Source organism: Pelecanus crispus, chromosome 4 (assembly GCF_030463565.1).
Source record: "Pelecanus crispus isolate bPelCri1 chromosome 4, bPelCri1.pri, whole genome shotgun sequence".
NCBI classification, from domain to species: domain Eukaryota; kingdom Metazoa; phylum Chordata; class Aves; order Pelecaniformes; family Pelecanidae; genus Pelecanus; species Pelecanus crispus.
In genome coordinates, this window is record NC_134646.1 from 50,013,931 (window position 1) to 50,025,267 (window position 11,337).

General features: G+C 40.8%; 1 protein-coding gene across 1 annotated transcript; it reads right to left on the reverse strand.

The window, feature by feature from the left end:
• Window positions 1–3,311: 3,311 nt before the first annotated feature.
• Window positions 3,312–10,780, reverse strand: RWDD4 (RWD domain containing 4). The gene is made up of 8 exons (XM_075709158.1): window positions 10,734–10,780; window positions 10,295–10,375; window positions 7,749–7,858; window positions 7,494–7,638; window positions 6,610–6,724; window positions 5,578–5,627; window positions 5,407–5,409; window positions 3,312–4,262 (listed from the first exon to the last, which is right to left on the reverse strand). Exons 1-8 carry the CDS (start codon window positions 10,755–10,757, stop codon window positions 4,230–4,232), a joined length of 561 nt encoding a protein of 186 aa, XP_075565273.1. The 5' UTR covers window positions 10,758–10,780; the 3' UTR covers window positions 3,312–4,229.
• Window positions 10,781–11,337: the final 557 nt, after the last annotated feature.

The window sequence follows — 11,337 nt, forward strand, 5'->3', positions numbered from 1 at the left end:
TACCGCAGAAGAAATTACGCCCTCAGAGACACCCACACAACCCCATTCCTCTCCACTAAGGCTGTGCAGTTACAGTTTGGCTTTCTCACATTGCTGAGACCTTATCCCATCTCACAACACAAGCAACTTGCAGCAGGCAATCACAGTAAGAGTTTTCAAATTTCTGCCGTATTGTAAATATGAACACTTAAAACACATACTACTGTAGGAACCACAAGCATGAATGCTCAGACACAGTAGCAAGGGATAGCTATGTAAAACTTTAAACTAGATGGACAAACTTTCAGTCTGACATAGGACACCAGTGTCTGGATATAGATTCTCATACATCTTGTGTAATTCAACTATTTGGAGTCACTCCTCACTTTGCTCTGAATGAAGGAGAGAGAAGAGAAACAGTCAATTCTTTCAATTCTTTCTTTCTTTCACCCACATCAAATATTCTAACATGATTTTCCAGTACCTAGTCAATATGTTTTGTCTTATCTCTGAGAGTACATCAGACTTTCAGAGGTTGCTTCCATGGGCTTAGAAAGAGAGAAACAGGAAGCGTAACAGTCAGACAAACAGAAATTCTTCTTACAACCATGGAGCAGCCCCCTTCTGAGATGAAGCCAAATCCATGTTGGTGAAAGAATAGGTGACAAAGAAAATCTACAATCCTCGTCTTTTACTACAACCCAACCTCATGACAGAATTTATAGCTCTGCAACCATAAGCTTAGCTTTTGTTTTGTTGTATTGTCCTGCAGCAATGAAGATTTATCCCCTATGCTCTTCTAGTTTTTTGTACGAGGATGTTTTTCCCCCTCCACTTCCTCCTCCAATCCACCGAGAATTCTCACACTTCTGGTATTTTCTCTGTTGAATGAAGATTTCCTCCCCCCTTCATTCTGCTGTTAACTACAAGTGCTTAGGGTGCCATACTACAAGCCACAAAACATAGCTGAAGGAAGCAATTTCCAAACGGGAACTACTTCTGGTTCAGACCAGTTCAACGATTTTCACAGCATGAAGTTCACAGCATAACCCCAAACCACTTGTATTGCCGCAGATGAAAGGCGTATAGTCTCCCTAAATCTGCACTTCTACCAAAGGTCCTACCTAAAGAAAGGCTGGCTTTTTCCTACTATTCTTTTACTCACCAAAATCTAATCACCCACCCCACATACAACCAGTTGCAGCGGTACTGCAGACATTAGGAGCCTTGATTTCAGTGTCAGCTGTGCCGGGCTGAGCAAGGGGGTGAGCAGGATGTGCTAGGTACACGCTGCTGCTGAATCACCGCTGTCACCCCTCCACCCAACATACTTAAGGGAAGTCTGCATTATTCCCTGGGATTCAATACATTAGAGTGCAATGGAGCATCTTTGGTCTTGGCACTAACAGCACCAAATGAACTTGTATTTAACATCATGCAAATACAACTGAAGACTTCTGTGAAGTTTCATCCGAAATAAAGTATAAAATACCAATGCGATAGTGACAGTTCTTGTGCCCCTGCCATACCTTTTTTTTTTTTATATATTGCTTTACTGCAAAACCCATGAATTTCAATCAGTGGTATGGCCCTACAACCAACAGACTCTTGCCCGACTGAAATAAAGCATAAACCACCATTTTTGAACTGCTTGTCAACAGTGTTTGGAATTCCCTCAGTAGCCATGATCTCTATTTACAGTCGTGCCTTTCTTGGTAAGAAACATTACATGTTCCCTCTCCTCAGTTATCAGTGCTCAAGCCTCTCCATAATATCAAGTACCTAGATTCTTGAAATGACCCTGTTCCAACCATCACGTCATATGAGAAAATGGTTTAAGGACACAAATTACCTTTCCAAATTTACACAGAAGCAAAGAATTGATACAAAAATTCCCAATGTAAAATATTTCCCTTGAAAGTAGACTTCTAAACAAACACATGTTTACCAACAGAACCAGAGGAGATTACTTGGATATCTTCACAAGATTGTGTGACGTATAGGCAGACTAGGAGCTAAAAAATCAAGCATTTCACAAGAAGTTTGCCATTACACATGGTAACACTATAGAAGCAAGAGATGTGGTTCTTATTTGTCCTTCCCCCACCCTCCCTAACTAATCTATTCAGATAAATTGTCATGGCAACTTGATTTATACACCAAGGATACTAGCAAAGACAAGTCAATTCCCCTTGGAGGTGTTGTGAATAGAAGTCCTGCCCATTCTGATGCTGGCCGAGACTACAGCCAAATGCCCTTTGCTGTTACAGGCTCACCGTGTACTACCTGAGCAACTTCTGCCCGCAGTGTTACTCCCTGCCAGACACTCTTGCCCAGATTGCAGCCATGAGCCTCCAGTTTATGTCAAAGGTAAGATTACATCATTTGGAAAAAGTCCTACTTTGTGTACTTTACCAGCTTTTACTAGAGTTCAAAAAGAAATAATGACTTTCTGAAATTAAGAATTCTTTAAGAATTAACAGTATTTTCCTTATTGAGGAAGCACATACATTTACCAATTGTAACTTGAGTGTTTCAGTAACAACTACAGCTTCCTGTTGGATGACAGCAGTACAGACCGTATTCCTTTCAGATCTCTTCACAGACTCTTCAGAAGAGTGAAAACCACAGAACAAATTCAATTTTTTTTCCTTCACCTGCAGTCACAACATTTCATGGATCTTTTTCTCCTTTATATACATATATGAGGACAAGCAGTCATTTTGCAATATATTTAGTGTATCTTCCTCTGGTAAAACAGAAATAATTTAAGAGAACTATATTAATGTATGTTGCATATAAGCTCTCTTGACACAGACAGTAGCATAAACACTTCCACTCCATCAACTGAAGTCCTAATATGACAATCACATCAACTATCCTCTATTGGCTACAAAGGCTCTTAGCACCACGGATCGGAGCATCCAGCCTGCGCCTCTAACACCCCTCTCACCAAATGCTGTACCTAGCCCGTGCAGTGGAGCGCACTCTTTCAAAGAGGCACTGGACTTGCTGTGTGTACTGAACATGATGGATATTCTCCTATGACTATAGGAGGGATGACTGACCCTCATATTAATAACAAACACAGCTACCCTGAAGAACATGTAAACACATACCAAAAGAGGGAAGATATGATTCTTCCACCAATTTTTAAGAATGTTTTCTTTCTCATAGAAAATCCTTTGCAAATTCAAACTTGGCCCTAGAAGTGCAGTAGGCAATACACAATTTAAAAAAAAATAAGCACATACCACAGCAGATAAATAGGCATTTATTAAAGTTCATCTCAAAACAAACAAAAATAATAAAGGACATTAAGGCATCTTGTATTCAGCAACCGTTCATATAGTAAAGATGACTTCTCTTTCTGATACAAGAGAGCAGATTAGGGAAAAAAAAAAAAAAAAAGTTCTCCCAACACATTTGGCAGAATGCTGACTTCTTTCCACTGTCCCACCACTCAGTCAGCAAACCTCTTCAGGAAATGCCCATTTCTCCAATGAAAGAGCTACAAAATCTCAACACTCATTGAGACACGTGCAAGAAAGCACTCTTCCCTCCCCTCAGACATCCAACCTTCTGTAAGATGCATACTGTAGAAAGACTAATAGATGGATACCACAGGGAATAAAGAAGACATACTCCTGCTGTAACCACTCGTTTTTGAACAGACTAGAATATTTGGCCTTGCTTTCTCTAGTATTTACTATTTCAGCCAGTAACTAGTGAAAACGGGAGCACAAGCTCTAGGCTGTATTGCAATGTAACAATTTTTATGTTCTCCTTCCACATTCATATTAGATAAACAAATGACAAAGGTCTTGTTTCCATGGAATAATTTATTTTTAATTATGCTGTCAAGTGACCAATCACTGTTATAGTGCTTTTTTCTTCAGTTCGAATAAGAACATCAGGAAATGTTTACAGTATCATCGGGTTCACTATAACAGGATTTTACTACAGAGTAAAATATAAATTAATAAACACTGCATATAGCATTATTCACCACATTGGCTCTCTGTATCCTTTGCCACATTCTAACCTTCATTTAAGGCAAGTTTGTTTTTTTTTTTTTCCCCAAAGAAGACCACATAGTCTCTAGATAAACTTGTGTGACTAGGTTTGCGAGTTAGGAAATTGAGCTTTATAAAATGTTTACTTCAACAAATACGAAAGTTATTAAGAGAAAGATGGTGACCCAAAATTGTACTGTATTAAAAGGTGGAGTTTCCTTGTACCAAAGTCCTTTATTCATCATCTTTAGAACCAGTTTTGCTTAACTATAAAAGAGACACAAAAAGAAAGTATTCAAAGTTTAGACTGCCATTCCATTTATTAGGAAACAAGAACTACATTATCTCCATCTTACATAGAAAACATGTATATTTAATTAGTAATACAGACTGATTGTGCTACTGTACCAAGAGACTGAAAAGCATCAAAAATTATTTCTTAAGCTTAAACACTAAATAAGCTTATTTCCTGAATGTGAAAGTTGTTTTTAAAAACAACAACACCACAAAACCCCAGAAAATTCTCAGGGTACTGTTTCTATTTAATTTGAAGACTCCGTTACCAGCTCTCCAAAATAAAAAAGATTAAGTAATGGAAAAAAGTACCTCCACACATCTCAGAGAGAATTCCCATACAGAAATTTACACAATAGAAAAAGAGACATTAACTTACTATTTCTCTGTTTTTTAAAGCTCAGTTTACAATTATTCAATGTAGTGCATCTATCGTGAAATCTATCTAGAATCCAAGACATCCACTACAAATAGCCACTCTGAACTCAGAACAACTCTGCCCAAAATCACCCTCATCATTTACTTGCTCTTATTTAAGAACTGGAACTGGTGTTATGTCTTACACCAAGAATTCCTTATAGTTGCATAAAATAAAATAGTTTGCTTTCAAAACTGTCAAGCAGCTATACTGATTTCCACTGAATCAGCAAAGACAAGAGAGTGGAAGAAATCAATGCTGAGGGAGCAAGTAGAAAAGAATTATTCACTGTAGGAGTTGCAGCAGAGAATGCTCAGGCTTGTAGGAGACAGCAAGGTGCTCCCACTTGGGACAGCTCCCGTTTTCTGCTTACTTATCCATTGCCCTCCAGAACCTGGCAGCACCACTGACTTTGTTTTACATCTTGTTGCCATATGACAACAGAATATTTGCAGTGCATTTGGCTAGCAAAGCTCTCTCATCATAAAATTAAAATTTAATTGCTCAATAAATAAAAAAGAAATACTAAACCAACAAAGTTCAAAGAGGAATCAAAGATCTTCTGACTCTAATATTCAGAAGAACTAAGTATTTTAAAGCATTTGAGAAATATGTAAATTAGAATCCAAAATGAGCAACAGTTCTGACTATTCCTTGCAAATCTTTTTAATATTAAAAAGACAACTTGAAAATACTTACATGCTGGATGCATGCAGAAATGAATCAGACACCACAGTCAAATCCAAACAAAATTAGGAAGAAAAGCAAGAAAAAAAAATCAGATTAGTTTTCTGCAGATATAAGTACAAATTATTTTTAATGTACATATGGAGTATTTTCATAATACTGCATATGATACAGTCATGTTACCTTAATTACATCCACCCAGTTCCATCCTCGTGGAAGCTCCCCTTTGTTATCTGCAGAACAAGAAGGTTTTATTTTCAATGTACAAGCTAAGGGGAATCTTTATCTTCTTTAAAATCAACACACAAAATTCTAAAGATCCAAAAACCTTAATTTCTCCACTACAAAGCCATGAGGCCAAAAATAGATATTAATGTCTTAATATCTTGTTCTTTGAAGTAATTCTGTTTAAATAAAAATACCTCAGCCCATCTGACATTTAATTTAGAAGGCAACTTCAACATAAGCTGGGCTGACCACAATGATGCATTTTGTCAAAGAACAAAACTTTACACAGCTTTTCCTTTATATAGCCAACACTTAATACGCCAATTATACATTAGGTTAGGTAAATTATATGCAGAAATTGCTATCACAGGGTACAGGGTACAACTTATTGCTGCAATAGGATAGTATTATCCAGATCATTATTAAAAATTAAGGTTGAACACGTAAAAGTCATCAGCAGGATTAGTTGAAATATTGAATGCTTTTCAATCAAAAGCCTACCATTTAACTGAAAGCATAAAGTATCTGCAGAAGCACCTCTATTTTGAGGATACAAACTAAATTAAATGTTTTATTTTGGGTTCCAAAACAAATACTTTCATTTAGAAATTACATTTTTCATAATGTGAATTATTTACGAGGGCCCATCAAACAATGTCTTTTGTTGAAAATGAATTTTTGGAAGTCCCAAATGCTCTCCTCCCACAAGTATTTTTTGAAAATTTCACTTTTGTCACAAATTGAAATAAGAAAATAAAACAAAACCAATGACGTCTTGAAATCCCTACTCTATAGAAAGTTGTTTTGACCAGAACTAACATCTCAGGCAAGAATAATTCATCTAAAACAAGCAAAACAGAGACCACAGACTTAAAGTAACTAATCTGATAAACAAATGACTATTGATTCTGACTCTAGCAAGATGTCACTGCTATAAAATTTGGATTCTCATACTGTTCAAAGAAAACAACATTATAGTGAACAAACCTGTTTTATCGGCTAGTTTTCGTTTCTGGGTTTTGGATAACTGCTCCTTTTTATCTTTTTTCTTACTTGCTGGCACATCAGGAGTTCCAATTGCAATACTATTGCTTACTGAAGTCTGAGGATAAAAATGGTTGTTAATAGTTTGCATATTAGTTCCACAGATACCTCAGTGTGTGATTACTGAACCTGACATAGTGAAATATCTTGAGTGTCAGAAAAAAGCAGTGCTGTCAGTAGCCTGCAGCTTTTAATCAACACATAATCATGACTGTAGTTTTAAGAACCATGTGTCGGGGATTGGAATTATTCCCTTTCAGAGTTGCAAAGGGCACATCTTACACTTCTTAAATTTAATCACAGAGTGTGATTTAGCCTGAAGGGATTCAGACTTCCCAAACATGGAAACCATTCCTTCTCCCTCAAAGCAAATCTGCAGCACCACAATGGCCAATAACATCCTTACAAAGCCACAAATAGACCCAGCCTGACTCATTCAAGAACCTGGAGGTGCACTTATGCAATCCATTGCATCCCAGGAAAGTTGCAGTAATTTGCCCCCACCCCTGAGCAGACGCCTTTAACCTCCATTTCAACTCTCTTTAGTTTTGCTTCTGCTCCAAGTCTCCATTTTTATCCTACTCTGCGGGACAGAACTGCAGCCCATAAACATCTTGGTATAACAGCAAAATAACAATTAAATATAACAAGTAAGACCACAGAGCATTGTGACACCATACTCTGTGTGTCACTGTTTAGCCACTAACATGTATACCCAATATACTGACTAACAACTTAAAGACAGAGCTATGAAGTATTTAGTGTTGTAATAACTGTTTTTTTCAGTTTTAAAAGCAAGAGATTTAAATCTGAATTTATCTACTTACCACAGTGTTAACAGGCTGATTTTCCATGAACAACTCTTTATTATCTTTGGCATATTCAAAAAGTGTATATGTCATAGCAGTTCCAAGATTTGCTTCAACTTCTACCATTAACTTATCCAATATACTTTGTTTAATAGCTGAAGATCTAAAAGAAACCATAAAACTCAACTATAATTTAAACAGATGAAGAAAAGCTTGTCAACCAAAAAACCCCCACATATAAGGCTAGGAAGTGAAGCTGTCGTAAATCCTTACATTGTGTTGTTGAAGAAAGCATCCATTGATATGACTGGTGCTGTTTGTGGATATGTTTCAGGCCAAGAAACTTCTATTAGAAAGGCTTTAGGATCTCCACTTTCACCTATCTGAAGGGAAAAGAAAAACTTTACAAGTCAACAGTTTCCAGTCACTTATTAAGGATTACAATGCCAATATGCAAGTCTTTCACTTCTTTAAGACTATCAAAATTCCTTAAGATAACAACTATTTTCATAAAGTTATCAGAAAATAAAGCTGTTATCTAGAAAAAGTATTCAATTTATGACATCAATATTAATCTCTACCCTGCAGTTTTCATCCTAGAAAAAGCAGCAGAAACATTCAAAGCTCTCTTCATGTTTATTTTAATTGCTTGGTTTTAAAAGCTACTTTGTAGCATCTGCAAGCCAAATATTATACAATCATACATGAGAACAGAAAAGATGAACCCTTCTTGCCCCCCGCCACGCATCCAAGCTCAGAGCAATATGAAAACAAACCACAAGACAGCATTGAAATAAAGATGACAATAAACTAGTGACCTAAGATAGCAAAAATAATAGATAAGAACTTCAATATTTACATCTCATCCCTACAGATATTTTATTTCACTATAAGAAAGAACAAGTAGTAAAAGATTTAAGAAGTCAGTAGAATGAGACTGGATAAAAAAAGTGCAACATCAGAAAAAGGCACACTTTAATATAAATAATCATGCACATCAAACCAATTTAGTGAACCCAAATTACATACACGAGCCGTACAATTATGTTAAATTAAATAAAAAACAGATTTTTTTTTTTAATTTAAAACTAGTACAGGTGCTACCAAAGGCATACTATACAAACAGAAATAACTGTTTCATACATGGATTTGGAAGACCAGTGCAACAAAGTTGGTTAAATCCGTATTCTAAAACCACCCGAAAATTATCCCTTATTTCCCTCATTTTAGAATAGGCAAAATCTGGCTTCATCAAGTTATGTGGAATGAAGTGTAGCCAGAAAAAAAGTCCTCATCAAGGTAAAACTACTGTACTTCAAAATTAAAAAAAAAAAAAAGAAACGAAAAAAAGTTGTTTTTTTATTTACAGGGCCTGTTTCAGGAGAGTGGACTAAGTAACATTCAAAAGCATCTGTTTTAGAGGCAAAATAAATAAATAATAAATAAATAAATGAGGAATCTGCAACGTTTATCAAGACATCACCTACAGTGTTGCAGTCTAGTTCCCACCACTGCCAAGAAGAGAACTGGTGGTATGGTTTACAGCGTTCTTCTCTCAGGAAAGCACTGTCTGCGCACTGAGCAAATCCATACAGAAAGCTGCATGACCATGCTCCTCCTTGTCAGTGCAACCTAAATTGCGTAGCCTCACTTGATTACAAAACAGCTGTGTTTTGCATGCAAGACATGTGCAAGACAAATGAGGCTCAGAAAAATGGCATACTAATTCTTTCGACCTTCTCATGCACTTACTTGCAATATGCCTTCTCGTAATACAAATTCTTCTTCATGGGAAAGATGCATGATTGCCTTTGTCTGACACTAAGTTTTACAGTATTTAAATTGAGTTCTAACTTTTGACAATTATATTTTTTGTCTAATAAAATTAGCAACAACCAAAGCTAGCAAAATGTAGAACGATACGTTGCAGACTTATAGGCATGTCACGTTCGGTCTTTTGAGGAAATTAAATTTGCTAGTAACAGCCCTATCAGTGAAGGAAGGCTGCACTTACAAGTGCTATTAATTAAATTGATTTATCTCATTACAATTACCAATGTTATTCTGAAGTTACTTGAGAAGTCACAAAAAGGTTATTTTAGATGCCTCCCCCCCTACTACAGGGATATGGCTTTTTCAGGAGTCTCCCTTTTGTCCTATGGGTGCCTAAGTTTTCCTCAGTAAAGTTCTCTGGCCATCCAAAGATCTGCCTCAGTCCATGCCCAGAAGAACTTCCAGGTCTTTACACTTGAGAAAGCTGGGAAGAATTTCACGCCAGAATCTAATTGCATATCTCAAGCTCAGCACTCCCTGTGCCTCTCTCCTGAGCAGATCGTATCGGTGCACATGCCCAAACCATTTTGTGGATTTTCTCTTTAGCAGGTAGACAAGGCATGTCAAGTACCTCTGGACAAGAAACTAGAACCCTGTAACTGAGCAACAGGGAAGGTTCAGAGCTTTACATATAAATGTCTCTGTAAGTGACATTTCTGACCACCTAGTTTAGGTATTACTCAGCATGCTGGCTTGTTCAGCCAGTTTGACAGTTCTGGCTATGCAGTACATAGACGTGTAAGCAGGCTGCCTAGCTAAGGGATAATAAACCTGCGCTGGGAGCAGGTTCCTCAATATCGTGCATTGTGCTATCAAGCATTGTCACGCCAAAGATCCTGAAACAATGGCCTACGGGTCTAGCCTTTACTGCCCATGGAATACCCATTTGTTTCAGAAAAACCCTGGTACGTCAACTACAACGCAGCGGAGCAACTTTAGGGTGAACCTTGCGCTGCAGCGACTGGCGGACCTTCACCTTGCCTTACCCTGTACTGGAAGGAAACCGGGCTAAGCTCCCTGAAGCACAGATCTCCCTCGTAGATAGAGCGCAGCGCTTCCAGCTCCATCTGCAGCACAGAGCGGAGAAGGGGGTTACCGATGTCAGCCCGCACACGAAGCTCGCACCCAGCCCCGCTTGGTTTGCGAAGCTGTGCGCGGCCCCGCCGGTTTCCCGCCCTCCTCCCGGCCCCCCCAGCCCCGCCGCCGCCCGCCTCCCTCCTCCCCGCCTCTCGCCCGCTCAAGCGGCCGGCTCTTCCCTCCCGCTTCCCGCCTCCCGGGCCGCCTCCCCTCCGAGGCCCTTCTCCGCAAGCGGGGGCTCCCCCGCGGCCGCGGGGCAGGTGCGGGGGAGCCTCCCGGGCAGGCTCCCCCTCAGCCGGCGGCGCCTCACGGCCTCCCCGCCCGGCGCGGGCAGGGCCCGGAGCTCACCTCCTGGTCCTCGTTGGCCGCCATGGCGCGCTGCGGGGGAGGCGGCGCCGGAGATCCCCCCGCTCCCTCCCGCTCGCCGCCGCCGCCGGGGCTGGGCGGGCCTGGCTGCTGCGGCGCGGCCCCGCCGGTGTCACACGGGGAGGCCCGAGCGGCCCCGCCCGCCGGACACACCTCCCCTGAGGGCAGCGCGGGTCACCCGGTCGCTCGCTGCCATTGGTCCCCTCTGCCCGTCGTCCCCGCCTCCCTGTCTTCCCATTGGCCGGCTCTGCTAGTCTCCCCTCTCTTCCTTATTTCGCTAACTGGCTCCTTCACCGCTGACGTCTCCGTGCCGGCGCTCCCCGACTGGCCCGGCGGTGGAGCGGAGGCGCCGATTGGTCGCTTCTGCTGCCCTTCCGACGCCCGGCGCTCGCTTCCTGAGGCGGCGGCCCTCCCTCGGCCCGCTCGCCGACGCCTCCCGTGACCCGCGGCCGCTCCCGGCTGGCGCTGCCCGGGGCTGAGCCCCAGCCCGCGGCGGTGAGCGGCGCCCCGGCGGGGGACGGGCCCGACACCGTGTCAGCGCCCGGCGGGGAGCTCCTGGGGCCGGGGAGGAGCGGCCGGCCTGGGC

Excerpts from the sequence above, each read along its gene's own strand:
- RWDD4 (XM_075709158.1), bottom strand. The coding sequence starts at position 10,757 with ATGGCGGCCAACGAGGACCAGGAG. Across the intron at positions 7,859-10,294 it reads CGGTTTCCTTCCAGTACAGG|ATAGGTGAAAGTGGAGATCC; the intron begins GTAAGGCAAGGT and ends TTTTCCCTTCAG. Across the intron at positions 5,628-6,609 it reads AAAACTAGCCGATAAAACAG|ATAACAAAGGGGAGCTTCCA; the intron begins GTTTGTTCACTA and ends CTTGTTCTGCAG.